Raw genomic sequence first — 18,775 nt, 5'->3', positions numbered from 1 at the left:
GGGCAGCTAGTACTCTAACATGCAACAGTTAAACTACCTGCTGCCAGATATACTGGTAAACTAACTTCTGTCAGCACCTCAAAATCAGGCTGGGAGTAGCAGAAAGATTAACCATATGAAGCTGTGGTGAAATCTAAACTCAATTAATACAGAAGCTAACTTTTCTTGCTCAAGAGAACTTCAGGACTGGCTCAAGTAATGCAAGTAATTCTGAAACATGAGCTGCTATAGGTCCTACTTCCACATCTGGGTTTGGTGGTGAAACCCAGTGTGACTCAGAATTCATGAGCCCAGAGCTGAAACTTTTAATCCTGGCTTGTTGCCGACTTGCTAGAGGTCTTTGGAGGAGTCTCTTCAGCTCTGAGTTTAAGAAGGATGAGGAGATGGACTGGATGTCCCCTTAGGACCTTTCCAGATAGACACCCAGCTTGTATTCACCCATTGGCTTGAGGCAGGTCTCTAATGTCACTTATTTCTTTTGGGTTTTAGAGTGCTGTTAATCGGGTAACCAGCTTGCCCTTGCTCAGCTCTGCATTCAACCTGGTCTCATCTGCCTACAACTCTACCAAGGAGACGCATCCTTACTTCAGTGGTGTCTGCAATGTGGCTGAGACTGTGGCTGCTGTTGCAGTAGGTAGCATGGTTGGTGGGGCACAGCCCATCCTGAACCAACTTGAGTCACAAAGTAAGTGAAGAGGCTGGAGTGACCCTTTCTACACAGAGGAACAGGTGGGGAGGGGAGTTTCATGTGCCTGTTGGGTGATAGCCATCTCCTATAGCACATTGTTCTAGTTAATTGTAGCACTGAGTCTTCCACTCAGCAGCTCCCAGCTGCTCAATGAACCCACTGAATTTCATGGACATGAAACTGTTACTAGCAGAAACAAAGTTTGGCCTCTTGTCTGTGGCTTCTTTAAGTCACTAAGCAAAAACTCCCTGCTTTTTTCTCTGTCACTCCAAGTTATGAGCATCCCAACTGGTGGTAGCAGTGTCCATCTTGGATATAGCTCAGTCTGTATCATCCCAACACTTTTCAACCCTTTAAACCAATCGCCCTACTCACCGGGGCAAGTATTACACTCCAGTTGGAGCAATGTGCTGCCAATAGCTAGAAAGCTGAGAAGGCAAAATGGAGACTACTTGAACCTGCCAAATGGTAGGGTTTGTCACTTTTTAACAAGACATGCCCCCACATACCACCCCAGAATAGTGATTTTTTTTTTTTGGCTTGCTTTCATGAGTGTATCCTGAATTGGCCATTGTAGGGTCAAACCCCCCTCTCCCAATTGAAGAATAAACTGGTACCTGTTGTCTTGTCTAGTTGCACTTGTAAATGAGTATGCCTGTAAAGGACTGGATCAACTGGAGGAGAACTTGCCTTTTCTTCAACAGCCAGCAGATAAGGTAAAGTAAAGGCTTTTCCTGGAGAAGCCATGACTTGATCTCTTGCTTGATGGAACTGTTATGGGTACAGAAGAATATGGGGAAATAAACTTCAGCAGTGCTGCATTGTCAGGTCAGTCCCTGGTATGGGCTAGGGGAGGCACTGCTAGCTGATGAAAGCTGGAGAAATGCCTTCAGCATGTGGAAGTGAACATGTCCATGTCAATAGGTGTACTGACTTCCCCAGCTCTCCCACAAGACTGCAAGCACAATTTAGCCATATGGAAAAGCTACTTCAGGGAGGGAAAACCTATTTCAGAAAAAAAAAGTATCTTTCTCTGCCTCTCCCTGTTGTAGGTAATCTCAGACACCAAGCAGCTGGTTTCCACCAAAGTGACATCTGCTATGGATGCTGCCTGTGAGGCAAAGGAAGCAATGGCTGATAAAGTGGCTGAAGCTGTGGACCTCACAAAAAATGTTGTTGGGGACAGTGTCAAGCTGACTAGGTCAATGTTCACCTCCACTGTTAACAGTGCTGTGGAGGCTGCCCAGGGTGCCAAGGACCTTGTGACTAACAAGGTGACAGAGGCAGTAGACCTCACTAAACACATGGTGGAGGACAGTGTTGAACTGACCAAGTCTACAGTTGCTTCTACTATTGTCAATGCTGTGGAAGCTGCCCAGGGTGCCAAGGACCTTGTGACTAACAAGGTGACCGAAGCTGTGGATGTCAGTAAACATATTGTGGAGGATAGCGTTGGACTGACCAAGTCTGCAGTTGCTTCTACTATTGTCAATGCTGTGGAAGCTGCCCAGGGTGCCAAGGACCTTGTGACTAACAAGGTGACCGAAGCTGTGGATGTCAGTAAACATATTGTGGAGGATAGCATTGGACTGACCAAGTCTGCAGTTGCTTCTACTATTGTCAATGCTGCAGAAGCTGCCCAAGGTGCCAAGGACCTTGTGACCAACAAGGTGACAGAGGCAGTGGATCTCACTAAACACATTGTGGAAGACAGTGTTGGACTGACCAAGTCTGCAGTTGCTTCTACTATTACTGCTGCTGTAGGGGCTGCCCAGGGTGCAAAGGATCTTGTGACCACCACAGTGACTGAAGCAATGGACCTAACCAAAGGGGCTGTTCAGGATGGTGTTGAGAAGACCAAATCAATGGTCACTTCTACAGTCAATACAGCTCTGGATGCTGCGTATGGCACCATAACTAGCAAAATAAATACAGCCTTGGAGCAGAGCAGAGAGGCTATCCAGGAGGGTGTGGAGATGACTAATTCAGTGGTCACCAACAGCATAAGCAAAGCCAAGGCAGTAAGCCAAGCAGTGGCAGGTGGTGTGGACTCTGTCCTGGGTATATCAGAAGATCTGGTGGATCACTACCTCCCAATGACAGAGGAGGAACTAGGTGAGAAAATTCTTAGCTGGCGGTTGTAAATCCAAATCTTTTCCCATATGACTAGAGAGCACCTGACACTGCAAGACTCACCTTCTGAAGTAGACAGGTAGCTCTGAATTTGTCACCAAGTTGGCTGTCTGTCAACACTGACTTGCGCCATGGTATGGGACAGAGTTCAAGCATTTGCTAGCTGGTCCTTACCCATCAGCCTCAAGGCAGATAAACACGTGGGTGCATGCTTCAACCTATCTGTCAAGTCTGCTTATCTGAAGAGAACATGTTGAGCAGGGACTAGCCTACGCTTAATATCTGAGCAACTACAAACCTCTACTGTTTACACAGCAAGCTTCAGCCTTCATGTTTTTCAATGGGTGATCTTACTTCTTCCCCTCACTTACAGCTGGGGGAGTGGAGCACAGCTGCATCTCTGTTCTTGTTTCCTCCAGGTAAACTGGCCACTGCTGTGGAGGGGTTTGGTATGGCTTCTGTGGAGGAGCAGAAACAGCAACAGAGTTACTTTGTGCGCCTGGGTTCCCTCTCTAACAAAGTCCGCCACCGAGCCTATCAGCACTCCCTGAACAAACTGCAGCGCGTTAAGCAAAGCACCCAGGATACTCTGTCACAACTACAGCTGGCAATAAAACTGGTACAAACATGCTTTTTCCTTTTTCCTCCTGTCTGTCGCCTTCCTGCCCTACTATCCAGATGGAAGCTCTTCCTCCATCCTGCACCAGCTGCATGTCATCTTGCATCCCTCCCTGGGAGGGAAGCACTCCTGCTTCTCTGATTGTGTGTGCTTGCAATACAGCTGTTCCTCTCATTTTTCCCATCAGATTGAATCTGTGAAACAAGAGGTGGGCCAGAAGCTTCTGGATGGGCAGGAGAAGCTCCATCAGCTGTGGGTGGACTGGAGCCTGACCCAACCCAAAGGAAACCAAGTTAAAACTGCCTCCCAACCAGAGGTATCCCTAGAAGGGTGTATTTAATCAGGCCTCTGGTGAATGGTATGCATCTCATCTGCTCTAGTAACTGAGCTATATCTCTTTCCGAGCAGGTAGAGTCACGGACTCTAGCTATGCTGCGTATCATCACCCAGCAGCTCCAACCTGTTTATGAGAATCTGAAAGCCAGCATCCAAGGCCTCCCCAGCAACATCCAAGAAGCTGTGTATCAGGCCACTCGAAATATCCACAAGCTCCATAGTTCTTTTTCCAGTGCTGTGTCTTTCCAGGACCTCTCCAGCACCACCCTGACCCAGAGCCAGGACTGTGTGGCAGAAGCCCGAAGGTCCCTAGATGACCTGTTGGAGTATGTAACTCGGAACACCCCTCTAAACTGGCTTGTGGGTCCCTTCAGGGCAATAGCTAAAGTGTCACAGGATAGCAGAAAGCAGGAGAAGAAAGATATGATGACTGATACAAAATCACCTGTGTTGGAAAAGGCTACATCATCAAAGGAGGTGGCTAAGACACCTGAAGAACCAAAGGGAGAAAATGGGATCCCAGGGGAAGGGTGTGAAGTGCTAGAGAATCTGGAAGAGAAGGCAGAGAAAGACATAGAGGTGGCAGTGGCTGCAAAGGAGATAAAAACTAATGCACCAGAGGAAGATCTCTGAAAAATTCCAGCTCTTCTGGCCAAGGCTCCCTGGCTAGAACAGCACTTTCCCTTTGAATTGTGTGTCCAGCTGCTGATTGTGCCAAGAGTGCCTCCTGCTCTCTCCCTGTCCCAGGCTGAGTTTACAGGAAGATGTAGTTTGCAAGGAGACTTGATAACCAAGGTGGGGTGATTCCATAGCTTGATTTACACTTTTTTTTTTTTTAAATCATGCTGCTGCACTGAGAGGGAAGATGGGGACCTGTACTTCAGCTTTAAGTCAGCCCAGCTGTATGTGTGAATAGCTAATTCTTGCTGAGAGAAGAAATGGTCTCAACTTATTTTTAATGTTGGATTTGTTTTTAATTCATCCAAGCTGCAGAGATCTTGAGAAGATGATGTGCTTGACCTTTGATACTGTTTCCCTCCTTCTACAAGTTTAAAAATGTTACAGACACAACTTCCTTTCTGCCTGTTGTGCTTCTGGAGAGGCTCAGCCCTGCAGCAGACCAGGAACAGCTGGGGGCAAGAGGCTGCTTCTCAAAAAAGAGACTTCTCTTTATGGATCAGCCAAATGCTTTTTCTTTCATAGAGAAACACTTAGCAAGGTGGGATTTTTTTTTTTTAAGCATGCCAATTTGCAGTGGGATTCTCTTTCCTAGTCATCTAAATGACTTCAGGGATCATCTGTGTGTAACTCCATGCATGAAACCTTTTGCAGCCATTAAGATGGCAGCAAATGAGGCAGCTTCTTATTCTGCCATGGTAATAGGATATCTTGTTATTAAAATAGGGGAGATAGGTGCTGGTTATTTTCCCAGCAAACAGTGCTTTGTAGTTATTCCTAATGTTCCTAATTCCTACCTTATTTTGGTATCTTATGTCCTGGCATGGTCCCTGTGCAAAGGCTGGAATAATGGCAAGCAGACTTCAGAATAAAGTGTGACCTGCGTTCAGAGAAATACCTGTCTCCTGTGTATATCTAAAGCTGCAGCATTATATTGTCCCTTTAGCCTGAGTTGGCAAGAAGCTTGTATTTAACAAATCACTTTTTCTGGGCAACTTGTATGTTCCCTAATCTTGCTGGAGGAAGAAAAATTATTTTAGCTTCTGCTTCAATCTTCAGTAGAAAAGTATCTTTGCTATTTTGTCCCTCAGAGTTATGCCTGTACTCCTGAGGTTGAGCTGCATCTTTACCCTACACCCAGATCTGACACCGTACGGTTCTAGCCTCGCTCACACCAACACTGACACTTTACAGAGGTAATGCTAACAGTCTCTCACTAGAGGGAAAGGTCGGTTCCCAGACCGAGCCTGCCCTCACCAGCTCGGCTTTCATACCTTCAGGCGCTCCTGTGGAGGGCACCAGGTACCTGCAGTCGGTGGCTGGCACCAGGGTCGGAGCTACCGCACTGCTGGATTGTCCTCTACCTACCACCGGCGGCCGGGAGGGCCCTGGCCATACACCGGGGTGAGGGACCCTTCCCACGGGGAGGGAGGTGGCGGCTCACCCAGGCCGAGCCGCTCCTGCCGCGGGCACCCGAGTACCGCTCCGGGCCGGCCGGCCCTGCCCGCCGGGCACCCCCTGGGCTCGGTCCGGGCTGCCCTCGCTCCGCCCCGGCCGTGCCCCGCTCCGCCCCGCCGGGCCCCGCCGCTTCCTCGTGTGCCAGCAGGATCCGGCGGGCCGGGCCGGCCCCGCTTCCGCCTGCCCCCGGCCCCGGCGGGAAGCGCTGCCCGGGCACCGGGACGAGCCGGCCCCGCCGCACCAAGCCCTCCCGCGGGGAGGCCGGGGAGCCGCGGAGCAGGACCGGCCGCAGGTAGGCTGGCCCCTTTCCCTTTCCCTTTCCCTTCGGGGGGTGGAGGAGCGGGGACAGCGGTTCCCCTGGGGCCCGGCCCCCGAGGCGAGGCTCGAGAGCGGCGGGGGAGAGGTGGCAGCCGGCGGGGCGGGGCGGGGCGGGGCGGCGGGGCAGCACCGGGGCCGCACAGGGCTCGGCCGCCGTTTCGAGCGCCGGCCCTCCCCGGCCCTTCCTTCCTGCCGCCGTTTCACTGATTCAGAGGTTTTCATGGGAAGAGCCAGCAACTTTCCTCACGTTCAGCTTGAGCTCTTTCATTAGGCAATTAGAGGATTTTTATGAGATAGAAAAAAACAAGTTGAAATTATAAACTTTCCCCAGTTGAGAGCTATTTTGGGGTGCTCACTGGTGCTGCCTTTAAATAGGGAATGCTTTTCCACCGAGCTCAGTCAGTGCCTGTGAGCAGTGTTCCTCCCAGCTGCCCGTGGACCCTCCAGGCACCCGCTCCTCCGCTCCGGACAAGTTCTGCTGTTTAATTTAACCCCGGTCAGAGGCCTTTGGTGAGTGCAAGGGTTTAGCAGGGCTCAGGGATTAGATGTGGATAGAGATAACGTCTACAATTATTACATTAGGGAGCCTGACACTGGATGCGTATGGGTTATCAACCCTCCTGGCATGAGCAATTTGAAAGGGCTTCCTCTAAGCGCGCTTTGTTCCTCGACTGCCCATTGCAAGGAGTCTGCGAGGCCGCTGGAACCAGCTGCCTGGAGGAGACAGATACTTGGATTTACCTAAATGCATTACTAGTTCAGCAATTATTTTAAAACAGTTGTAATTAATGTGAAATGAATGCAAGGAACTTGCTCTTTACTTCATACAGAGTTGGAATAATGCATGGAGCACTGGCAGACCTGCAAGGACTGAATAGATGCAAAAATACTTGCGAGGTGTGAGGGAGAGCCTGGGAGCTCTCTGCAAGCCTTGCGAGGACCCCCCCCGCTCCCCACATCGCTATTTCTGAATGTTGCCCTGTGTTCTTCTTGCAGGTTCCTCAGGACAGAGAGATCCTGGTTCCGAGATGAGCCCCTGAGCAGCGAAGAGCTATCACTTGTGCGGTACCTGAAGTACGACCAGGGCATTGCAGAGCACCGCAGGGGAACAAACCTTTGCTCCAGGTGCCATAATATGCTTTTTCCATCCGTGCTGCTTCAGCCCATCGTCTGGGCCACCAGCTGATGAGATGGCACAGAGCGCCAAGCTCCAGCCAAGCTTTGAGGACGTTTTTAATATTCTGTCCCAGATCCCACAAGATAAACTCCTTAGCTTCAAGCATAAACTGAAGCACTTGATATTAGGGCCCAGCAGCAAATTACTGCAAGCCATGGTCCTGCTTACTCTGGGGCAAGAAGCGGATGCAAGAATTTGTTTGGATGCCTTGAGAGATAACCGGGCAGCCCAGTATGTCCACCAGACCAAACTGGGCGCTGCAGGAGTGCAGGAAGATGGGGAGGATTTGCAGCCTCCCCAGCTGGATGCAGGTGCCATGGCGCTTCTGGCACAGATCTACTCAGTGTTGGCGGAGGAAAACCTGTGCAGTCATGAAGCCATGGACAAAGCCTGCCAGGCTGCCACCAAAGCCTGCAATGCCAGCAAGGAGACTCAGGGGGACACGCTCAACAGCATCCCAGCTGAGGACCAGGAAAAACATGGCTCTGCTAACAGCATGGACCCAGGTGACAAATTTCAGACGCTGAGATCTGATATGGCCACAGGATTTCTCCGGATGGCCAGCCCAAACTACACGGTGAGAAGTTCCCCAGTGCAGATTGGAGGCAACTCAGACCTTTCAGGCCCAAGAACCTTGTGCTCCTTGGGGAGTTCCTCTTTCTCCAGTCACTTTGAGATCAGTGCATCGCCAACAGTTGTTCTTCACACCCAGCCTTCTTCCCACAAGCATGTCCCCCAGCCCAACCAGCTGTGCGAAGGGAGCACCAGCGGTGCTGGACAGCCCCATGGGCACAGACAGAGCCATGAACCACAGGAAACAAGCTGGGCCAGCAGACCCAACTCTCATCCCGGGCAGGACACGGGTGCCCAAGTCCCTCAACTTGAGAAGGTTCTGCAAGTCGGTTCATGTCGTGCAACTCTCCCTATTCCTGAAACACAGCTGCCCACAATGGGTGCTGTGAACCAACCTGTCGAAAGTAGTGATGTTTCCAGCACAGTGGCAGCAGAACCTCATGTGCCAAAAGAAAGCACACACAAAAAGCAAGATGAAAAGCAATTATCTACAGGTCTTCCTGACTCAAGAGCTACAGTAGATACTGGTCCTGCCCACATGTCCAAGGAGGACTCCTACGTTCCAGCAGGCATTTCTTCTAACTCTGCATCTGCTTCTATTTCAGCCTGTTCCCTTCCTCCTCCTACCTATTCCTTCTCCCCAACCCTTCCCCCTCCTCTTCAGAGAGCTCCTTCTAACCTCTCATATCCCCCTCCCCTCCACTCATCCACCTCTCCAGCCCAGCCTCCTCCTCTCCAAGCTGTAAAAGCAGTGCCCACATCAAAGCCAGAGAGTGGAGAGACAAAGTTCTTCACTTTCGTTATCCTGCACGCTAGTGAAGATGAGATTGTTGCCCATCGGGTCAAGGACCTGCTTGAGAACATGGGAGTTCCCAACGGTGCCACACTCTGTGAGGACTTCTTCATTGCCGGACGCAGCCATCTGACTTGCTTCCAGGATGCTATGGAAAATTCTGCTTTCATCATCCTTCTGCTGACCAAGAACTTCCCATGCAACCTGTGTATGTTTCAGACAAACACTGCTCTGATGGAGTCCATCCTGAAACCATGCAAGCGCGACTCAGTCATCCCTTTTGTGCCCAAGGAGAACCCCCTGGAGCGGAGTCAGATTCCCAGCACACTCGGTGGGCTGATGCCCTTGGATGAGAACTCTCCTGGGTTCTCCAGAACAGTGCAGAACACCTTTACCACCAGCAGGATCAACGAGAGGAAAGCCATGTGGGACCTGATGCAAAGAAGGAAACTGTATCAGGAACCGTATCAAACACTGCAGAACTTAGCTGCTCTGAACCTTGGCTCCCTTCCCCAGGTGCCTCCATCAGCAACATGGCCACAACAGTGGTGCTCCCCTGCTTCGACTGTCCCTCCTGCCACATACCCACCTCCCCCTGCTGGTCACCCCATGCCTGCTCAGATGGGTCCCCCACCTTTCCAACCACTTCCTCTCCAGTCAGGCCACTACAACATGACACCAGGTCCAGGAAGCATCCCGCCCCTCATCATTCAACATGCTCGAATGGTTCAGATTGGGAACCACAACACGATGCAGGTAGAAACTGTCACACGAGGTCCGCAGGACAGCGAGGAAGAAACCAGGTAGAGTGCTTGATCAGAGACGCAGCAGGTCAGCCAAGGCCAGAGACACTCACACTTAGTTTCAAACCCTAGATTATAGTGATTCTGGTGGGACTGGGACTATTCTTATTTCACCGTGGGTAAAAGGTGCCACTTTCTTGGAGCAGAGGAGAAAATTGCCTTCTTTTTTGTTGGACAAAAGAGGTTGCAATCTCCTGTTTTCCCTGTGATTATTTTCAAGTAACTGAGAAATTCTTTTCCTGATTTTCTGAGGCTTTATTTTCTGAAGGTTTTATAAATAAATTTTAATTAATTTATTTGTGTTTCTCTGGTTCTTTCCTGTAGAATTAGCAAAGGGGCAGTCAGAGATATTGGGAAAACTGTTCTGCATGTCTGTGGAAGAGCCTGGGAGAGGGCACACTGAGGTTCTGTTCCATAATCTGCTGCTAAGCAAATCATTTGAGGCAAATCTTCAGGGGATGCTTTGGGGAGTTGCTGTAGCCTCCTGAAAAGGTGCTAAGCACCACAAGATCCCACCATTTTCTTCCAGCAGTCCTCTTTGCTTGGGGTTGCAGAGTATCCTCTCGGCCTTTCACGCCGATGCCTGCTTGGCGTGCATGGCGCACTCCCCATGCTACAGCGCACCAGCAACGCCATTTCCCCCACGCCTCTCGCATCAGACCCAGGAAGGTTCAGGAAACCAGCTTCATAGCCTTCTGAGAGGCTGCAGGCCTCTGGGCTGAGGCATCAAGAGATCGCTTTTCCCAGTTCCCCTCTGAAACTACAGAGAGAGAAGCTTTTTGTTTGTGAAAGACAAAAATTCCCATGTGCCCCTGAAGGCATGGCTTGAAGAAAAGTATTTTTGTATTTAAGAAAAGTCTGTTAAAGAACTGAGATCACACACCAGATAGAAGGCTAAACAAGAATCTTTACAGTAAAGCTGTGTTTGGGAAAAAAAAATTACTTAATGAAGGTGGAATGAGAGGGAGGAAATGCGGAGAAAAGTCCAAGGAGGCAGGAGCTGAGCGTGCACTCCTCCGTTCTTACCTGCTTGTCAAAGGTCAGAGGTGGGACCAGGGCCCTGTTAGACTGCCTGTGGCACAAAGAAGTGTTCCCTACGGAGATTACTCCACCTACTTACGATATTGCCTTTGAGGAAAAAGTTTGACGGAAAAACAAAAGCATTGAGCAGAGCATTACAGAAGGGGTGGAGAAAGGCTAAGAATGGGGGAGGCGTTCTGCAGGACCTGGGTGAGGGCTAGACCAGGCAGACCTCTACTGAGCTTTTAGCACAAGCAGGGCATCCAAAGCAAAGCCCCAGACCCCACGCTCTCCCTCCGACGGCTTCTGCCACAGCCATTTGCCTGCTCTGTCCATAGAGGTCAGCCCAAAGCCACCAGACGACTAGAAATGGGACTGCTCCCTCTGCGGACCAGAGCCCAGCCAACAGCACTGAGCTCTAGAGTCAGCTCACGCCACGCCGGGGCCTCTGCAAGCTGCAGGGCAGCGCTCGCCCTACTCCTCACCCTAGGAAGGAGCCCGAGAGCTGCCACGTCCTCACTAAGGTGGACCTCGAGGGCCAATGTCATTGATAGAGGGGGGGTGACCCTGTTTTGGGTATTTCTGCAGGTGTGCGCGCGCTGGTGTCATTCTGCATAGCTATCCCAGTACGTTTCAAATTGAGAGGAGCCAGTGCAGTCTGGCAGCCAAAGTGCAGGACTCCTACAGGCCATCCTGGACCTGGAACTACCCAAACTGGGCACTCACAGGGCCTAATTCTGGATTGTAGTCTTTGTCCAAGAACCATCCAAGCCTTACAGCCAACACCTGCATAAGAAAGACATTAGTAAGCCCTTGGAGAAAAGACTGTTCAGCTGACATTAATCCCCCTCTCAGGAAGCTCTCTGATCACCAGGCTAAAGACTGTCCAATTCTCAGTCTTCCTCTCTGCTCAATCTACCTCAAGCTCATCCTGCACCAAGCACACCCTCCCAAACAAGTACCAGCCTACTAAATAAAGCTCACTACTGAGACATGAATCCCCAGCATGGAGGAGAGAACAGAACGGGAGTCTCTCCTTAGTCCTGGCTCTTTAGAGGATAGCAGGTAACAGTACAAAGGAGGACAGTCCCATCCACCTGCCCTGTGTTGAAAGCTGCAACTGCTGCCTTTTTCTTTTTGAGCAGCTTATGCCCCTCAGGAAGGGCTGAGGATGTCTGCAGGACTGAGCGCCTTGGGGGGAAACGATGCTGGAGAGCCTGGGCACTGACCAAACTTCAGTGCAAGCTCTGGAGTTCCTGGGCACCCTCAGATAGAGGAGCTGAGAGCGGACGTGTCCCTACTCTTAAACTGCAACAGCGCAGTGGCTGTCACAGTTCTGGATTTAAGTCCCACAGAATTTCCTCTTAAGAAGCCACAGGTCCTTTCTCACAGATCTGTCCATAGAAGGTCTCCCTGCCTCCCTCCCCCCCACCTCAAGGAGGCTTAGCTCCTCCTGGACCTCCTTGGCTGAGAACTAGCACAAGACACCAGACTCAGACAAATCAAAGCCCTCTCTGTCCTGAGCAGAACAAGAACCACATAAAAGCATTGCTATTTAAAAGCTGCCATCAGTTGTTGGCTTCCAGCTTTGAAAGTTTGGCTTTTAACTTCGAAAGACCCAGTGACAATGGATTAACTCATTTACTCTTTATAGAGTCTGCCGGAATCCTCCAAGTGCTTGGATTCCTTCTATTTCCCTATTTTCTCTCCTCTACGTCACCTTTGCTCGAATAGGTGTTGTGTTACTTCAGTTCCTGTCACGCTGCAGTTGTCACTGTGCAGCCACCAGGACAGCCCCTCCCTTTGGGAGAAAACATATACATCACACCTTCCCCAGCTCTTCTACTTTCTATAAATAAACGTCATGCAAAACTAGTCAACTGGGGGCTGCTCTAGCTTGTAAACAACCGTAACACAGTCACATCAAGTTTGCTTGGACCGGAGAAAGGGAGAGGGAAAGACATGGCAGCAGACTGTAAAACATCGCAGGGTTGGGGTTTTTTGAAGCTTACCATGTGTGAAGGGCCAAGAGGCTCAACGGTTATTGGGAGCAACTTCCACTTAAGAGCCACAGCCCTGTTTTAACTGCAGCAGCAGGTTCGCTCTTCCCACATTTTCAGGGCCGTCTTTGCTGTTGCTCACCCTGGAAAGGAAGCTTTGCCACCAGGGCCTTGTTTTCACCAGGAGAATGCACGTGTGCCTGTGACCCCCTTGTTCTTCCCCAGTTTCTCCGGGAACCTGGGAAATGCTGACACGGTATCCCTATTTGTATGCTCTAGGCCACTTTCTTTGAAAACACTGATCTTATGGCGTTAGGAGGCTCCAAAGACAGCCATAGAAGGGCACCAGCAACTGGCTCCAGGAAAACCCCAGTGAGTTTCTCACCACTTTCGCATTTCTAAAGAAACCTGTATGGGAGGCTTTATTGTCAAGAGGGCCATTTACCAGTATTAGAAAGAGAAAAGCACATCTTAGGTTTTAAGAAAGGAATAAAAGGCAGACACTTTGTCCGTGGCAGCCTACAGAAGGGCTCCTGGAGAGGGTCTGTAGCCACCGCAGTGAAAAAAAACTTCACTCTCTCTCCAAGATAATTATTCAGATAACAAAATCATCACTGAAACGTCTCACTGCTCCCCACAACTCCTTGTTTTGCCCCATATACAGGAGCTGGCCCAGACCACACCTACAATAAGTGAGGACTGTTCATTGTAATTACCCCTCAATTCATGCAGTGATTTCTCCCACCCAGTAATTGCTATCAACATTTAATTGCTGGGTCCTTACCATGTAATTACAGATTACTTATGTGTTAAAAAGGAAAAAATTTAAAGCCCTTTTCTATCACACAAAGTATTCTCCTTGAGGCTTTTGTACATGACTGGATCCCGCAGCTACCTGATCACAAGACTGGGGCTCCAGAGTTGCTTCCCATCCCAGCTGTGGGAGAACTCCCTTCTCATCCCTCTCCTCCCAGCAGCTCTGCGTTCGGGATGGGCTTGCAGCCAGAGAGCACCACAGTCCGGAACAAGCAGCCGCTGCCTCAGTCCTGAGGCCATCCGGTTCCTCGAGGCAGCTGCTCACCTACATACCTGAAGATCACCTATTCCACAGCAATAGTATTTTGATGGGAGAAGCATGTCTCACAGAACTGCAGACGCTGCTTAAATGTCATGTCTAGCATTTTCAAAGGAAACAGATGGCAGCAACATTGATCAAACCATCAAGAATTATTTTTGGGGATGGAGCAATCAATGAAGGGACAAACATGCAAATATTTTATCCATCTGCTCCCGTCCTTCCTGGGGAAGGCCGAGCATTTTTGGAAATCCAAATTCTTGTGTGGAACTAACTCCAGTACCTTTAATTCCTCTTGACTCTTGACTGCATATGGGCTTTAATTCCTCCCACTGACAGCTCTGGGGTTGAAAAATTTAAACTGATGACAGCCACACTGTGTCTCTTTCTGCTTGCAGTGCCCACAGTCCCAACTGTATATAAGGCAGGTAATAGCGGAGTCAACAGAGTAGCATCTTTTCACAGTTTCATTTACATCAAAAGATAAGGCAAAGTATCTAAAGAGGTGTCACTTCAGTGTCAGTGCTATCCTTTTTCAGGGGAAATGTTTGCAATTGCAGTACAGATTAGCTTCTCCCAGGAGTAAATTCAGATGGAACAATCACATCTGGTGATTGCAAACGCCCAGTATTTCCGTACCACAAGTGTACCATCCCTAGGAAACAAGCTGAAAATAGAGGCTTACCAGCAAGAAGTCCAAGGCACTTGCATTCTAGCAGCCATTTTTTGTTTTATTATTTAAAGTTAAGAGCGCTCATCAGCTCACAAATTAACAAATTCCATTCCTGCAGTTTAGTTCAGGTTTCAGCCAAAAGGAAAAAAAAAATAGAATGTAGCTAAACTAACTCTGCACTTTACATCTCAATAAAAGTTAAACCTCCTCGCTTTATAAATAAATGTTATAGTTAACACTGCAAAAATGTAATGGCAGATCTACAATATCTTTAAGGAGCAGAGAGCATTGGATTATTGAGGCATATGGATATGCTGGCTTATAAATACAAGTAGAGAAGCTTCAGTAGCATATAGGGCATAGTTGTTTATCAGGGTTCTGCTCTCCCAGTCTTGACCTTTCCCAAAGCTCAGAGGCAGCTGCTTCACCCACAACTGTGCTTTCCACTCTGCCCGGGGCCAAGAAATGAGCCACAGGCTGCCAAAGCCCAGTCACTCCCCCTGCAAGAAGATAAACTGCTGGAACAGCATCATGTTTACCAACACTGACTGCTTACCACCAAGGAGGGTTCTGCTAATGGAGGCAAATACCTACCCTGAGACTACGGATTTAAAGAGAAAAACAAGTTGCGTGCAGATCCTAATTAAAGAAAGGAGCTTGCCCAAATAGTAGCCAAATGAGATTTCAAATTCAATCTTTGAAGTAGCACCATCCTCAGTAAAGTTGCAAAAAGAATCAAAAGCCAAAACCAGATGCTGACAACCCACTCCACACGTAGGTTTTCAGAATGGGATAATTAACAGAGCCCAATCGGTTGATACTAATAAACCTCAGAAGAACAAGAAGGCACCTTTAACTGTCATTTCTTTCTTGCTTCTTCCTTCAGACCACCCTCATGCAATCATGCCACCAACACTCACTTGCTTTAATAACCCCCCAAGCACCACCCACACTACAAGTACCTCCCATCCTAGAGGGCTTGCAAGAGCGCATCCTCAAAGATGGTTCAAAGTGCACTGGTTTGGCTCTGAAACCTGGCCATATCCACCCTGTACAGCTCAATCCCTGCTGACCTCTGGAGCTAAAGGACCTCCGCGCAGGGAAGGGAGTGAACGTGTGCAGAGAATGGGCAAGCTAAGGGCCTGAACGCCACATCAGTATTTTGTTTTTAAGGTAGCAGTTTTTCCTCCCCATTCATAGAAACCAACATCTATTGATGAAACTATATAACCAGAACTGACCTTACTATATCTTACAGGATTGAAGAAGTCTTGCAGCATAGATAGGGCCTGGCTCTAAAAGAGAAAAAATAACCCAGCTTTATGCACAATCATTGAAATCTCAGGCCTTTAACACCACTTGCTACTTGGCCAACCAAGGGAGAAAAAAAACCGTCCTCAGCATACCCAGCCCTACTGCCATGCAAGGCAACTACCTCAGCAGAGCACAAGCCACTCGGCTGTTAGACTCGTACTGTACCAAATCTGAGAAGGGGGTGGGGAAAGAATTAGTGGGAAGATATTTTATTCCTCACTTGCATTCCTATCTGTTTGGTATTTGGGATGGGAAGGGCTAGAGCACATGTGTGATGTGTAGCTGCTCCAAAGCTTAACGCTGAGTTAATCCAGCACTAATGGGAGAGGCAGCAGGTCCCAGGGATCTCCATTTTCCTTCCTTCTCAGGACAAGACGGTTGGCATGGGAAAGGGCAGGGGCTGCGGCCTTCTCTGGATACAGTGCACTGGAGATATCTGGTACCTGAAGATGACAACAATGAGGGACAGCCGTGAGCTCTTGAGCCTCCTCCTCCCCTACCCCTGTGCACGCCAGCTTCACGGTGACAGATGAGGACAAAGCTTGCAACCCATCTCAGCATAGCGACGGCCTTCAGCACCTAGGCAACGATGGCCTGAGATCTCAGGCCGCACTACCTCTGCGGGGTGAAACAGGTGACGGGAAAGGCTGGGGACTTCAGCTCTCCCGCCCTAGTGCAGTTCAATGAAGGCTTCCAGCTCCTCGGGGATGAAACCCTTGTAGGGAATCTTGTGCTTGTCCAGGGCGCGAGCAGCAAGGCACTGGAGGGTGATGTAATTGAAGGGCTGCATCATGCTCTTGGTGAGCAGCTTCTCATCCAGCAGCTCATAAGCAGTCTGCTTGAAGGCATTGGTGGCGTCCATATGGGCTCCAGCCTCCATCAGGGCACTCATGATCAGCGGGCAGTTGTTGCGGGCAGCAACATGCAGAGGGGTGTTGTTGTCATAGTCACGGCTATCTGGGTCAGCCCCACACTCCAGGAGCAAGTTCACAACGTGGAGTGATGGGAACTTGCCCACGGGATAACGTCCCACTGTTGTGGTATCTTTGTCCACAGCCATATGCAAAGGAGTGAAGCCGTTCTTGGCCCGCGGGCTACACTTTAGCAGGCGGTAGATGGTCTGGCGCTTCTGGTGCTCCTGCTCCGGGGTGCACTCCACCTTCTCCAGCAAGAAGACCAGGTGGAGGATAATGGCCAGTGTCTTGGTGAACTGTGCTGAGTCAACTACAGGGTCCTTACCATGCACGAGCGCCCTCTCCACCTCCCGGACCCCTTTGCTCAGCACTCCCATGAGGTCAGAGAAGCCCAACTGGGTAGCTAAAGTGCCTTTGGAGCGGTCCTGAAGCACGTAAGAGAAAAGCTCAGCAAAGGAAAGGAAACTGCTGGCAGTCATCGGGCTGAGAGGCTCCAGGTTGCCTTGCTGCATGTCCAGAGCATACTTCCACAGGTTAATGCAGCGTTCGAAGTTGCCGGAGTCAGCATAGACCGCCCCTCGGTAACGGATGTAATAGGAAGTGTCTGGGTGGGAAGGACCCAAGATGCGCTCTCTAATCAGCAGTGCCTGCATGCGCATCTCATCTGGATCAGTAATCAAGGCTTCCAGTTCCTCCAGCGAACTCACTTCCCGGGAATAGTCGTAGGCCAACACCAGCTGCCGGGGCTCAGGTTTAGGCAGGTATTGCCCGCCCTCACACCGAAGCTCCATCGCCCTTCGCCAGTACTTGTGGGCTCCCAAAAGGTCACGTTTCTTATCCACAAATGTAGCACCCAGCAACTCCAGTGCTTCCACAGCAGCCTCTCGAGTGCAGAACACGTTAGGGACCTGCTGCTCATCCTGACTGGAAGCTGAGGCACAACATCTCTCACACCCCTCTTCATCGCAGCCCTGAGGAGCTGCCTTGTCAGCTCTGCAGCACCTCTGATGGCTCCCACCTGATGCACAGGTCCCATTTTGGTTCCCTGCAACCTCCTCCTCCTCCTGCTGCAGCCCTCCTTGGATGAGGTACTCCACAATATTGGTGTGACCGGTGACACTGGCGGCTAGCAGAGGAGTCATGCCATAGCCGTCTTTCTCCATGCGGGCTTTGGAGCGGAGCAATAGCTGCAGGATCTCCAAGCTGCCGGACTCAGCGCAGTCATGCAGGGCCGTATTCCCCTTCACGCTCCGGCGGTTGACATCAGCCCCTTTCTCTAGCAGGTAACGTGCAATTTCCCGGTGCCCTTTGTAGCAAGAAATCATCAAACAAGTGTGTCCGTGCCGGTTGGCTACTTCCAGGTCAGCCCCGCGCTCCCCGACTAAGTAGCGCACAATCTCCAGGTGCCCATCAAAGCAAGCGGCCCGCAGCGGCGTGGAGTTCGTCAGCGTGGTCTGGTTCACTGAGGCGCCGTGATCCAGGAGGCTGCGCACCACCCCCAGGTGCCCGGCGGCCGAGGCGGCCCAGAGCGGCGGGGCCCCCTCGATGGTCTCCCCATCGAAGTTGACCGAGCCTCCCTCCTCCACGCGGGCGCCGCAGTGATCCAGCAGGTACTCCACCACCTCCAGGTGCCCGTGCCGGGCGGCGATCAGCAGCGGGGTGCTCCCTCCCCCGGGGCCGTCGCCCCCGCCGGGCCCTGCCGTCAGCGCCTCCAGCTCCTCCCGGCTCCGGCTGCCCAGCAGCTTCTGCAGCAGCTTCAGCTTCCCATCGCGGGCCGCGTTGTACACGGCCGTGCGCAGGTCCATGGCGACGGGGGCCGCGGCGACCGCACCGGCCACCTCCTGGCCATGGACCGGCTGCTCCTCCACGCCCCCAGCTCGGCCCGGGGCAGGGGATGGGCGAGGGCGGCTCCCCGGGGGGGGAGGAGCCCTGCGGGGCCGGCGGCGCCCGGCGAGAGGGTGTCTCACCTCACCACAGCAACCTTCAGTCCCTTCGCCCGGCCGCCATCTTAGGTTGTAACGCGAAACAAAATGGCGCCCGTTCGGACCCAGGGGCGGGGCGGGAGGAGGACGATGGGAAATGTAGTCTCGCGCCTGCCCCGGCCCGGCCGGACCCGCGGGAGCGGCTCCCCGAGGACTCGGTTTCCCGGCAGGTAGCGGGAAAGGGGCGGCAGCCGGTGCCCGCTGGCCGTGCCGCCGTCCCG

At 51.1% G+C, this 18,775-nt stretch overlaps 3 protein-coding genes across 5 annotated transcripts; 2 read left to right on the top strand and 1 right to left on the bottom strand.

The window, feature by feature from the left end:
- The first annotated feature begins 1,328 nt into the window (after positions 1-1,328).
- LOC142420384 (uncharacterized) lies at positions 1,329-5,688 on the top strand. Its single transcript, XM_075524251.1, has 5 exons — positions 1,329-1,404; positions 1,741-2,803; positions 3,241-3,440; positions 3,628-3,756; positions 3,846-5,688. The coding sequence occupies exons 2-5, from the start codon at positions 1,789-1,791 to the stop codon at positions 4,407-4,409; spliced, it is 1,908 nt and encodes a 635-aa protein (XP_075380366.1). The 5' UTR covers positions 1,329-1,404; positions 1,741-1,788; the 3' UTR covers positions 4,410-5,688.
- A 164-nt stretch (positions 5,689-5,852) lies between these two features.
- On the top strand, positions 5,853-9,872 carry TICAM1 (TIR domain containing adaptor molecule 1). 2 transcript variants are annotated; one of them, XM_075524246.1, is made up of 2 exons: positions 5,853-6,204; positions 7,227-9,872. In XM_075524246.1, exon 2 carries the CDS (start codon positions 7,421-7,423, stop codon positions 9,578-9,580), a length of 2,160 nt encoding a protein of 719 aa, XP_075380361.1. In that variant the 5' UTR covers positions 5,853-6,204; positions 7,227-7,420; the 3' UTR covers positions 9,581-9,872. The 2 variants fall into 2 exon arrangements, with proteins under 2 accessions (XP_075380361.1, XP_075380362.1); XM_075524247.1 differs by lacking the exon at positions 5,853-6,204 and adding an exon at positions 6,437-6,740.
- A 591-nt stretch (positions 9,873-10,463) lies between these two features.
- Positions 10,464-18,597, bottom strand: FEM1A (fem-1 homolog A). Of its 2 annotated transcripts, none has more exons than XM_075524248.1 (2): positions 15,586-18,597; positions 10,464-11,382 (listed from the first exon to the last, which is right to left on the bottom strand). In XM_075524248.1, the coding sequence occupies exon 1, from the start codon at positions 18,375-18,377 to the stop codon at positions 16,329-16,331; it is 2,049 nt and encodes a 682-aa protein (XP_075380363.1). In that variant the 5' UTR covers positions 18,378-18,597; the 3' UTR covers positions 10,464-11,382; positions 15,586-16,328. The 2 variants fall into 2 exon arrangements, with proteins under 2 accessions (XP_075380363.1, XP_075380364.1); XM_075524249.1 differs by lacking the exon at positions 10,464-11,382 and having other exon boundaries at positions 14,382-16,101; positions 16,275-18,597.
- Positions 18,598-18,775: the final 178 nt, after the last annotated feature.

The sequence above is a fragment of the Mycteria americana genome, chromosome 24, assembly GCF_035582795.1.
Source record: "Mycteria americana isolate JAX WOST 10 ecotype Jacksonville Zoo and Gardens chromosome 24, USCA_MyAme_1.0, whole genome shotgun sequence".
Lineage (NCBI taxonomy): Eukaryota > Metazoa > Chordata > Aves > Ciconiiformes > Ciconiidae > Mycteria > Mycteria americana.
Note: the sequence above shows the minus strand (reverse complement) of the source record. Positions and strands in the feature narration are given on the sequence as shown.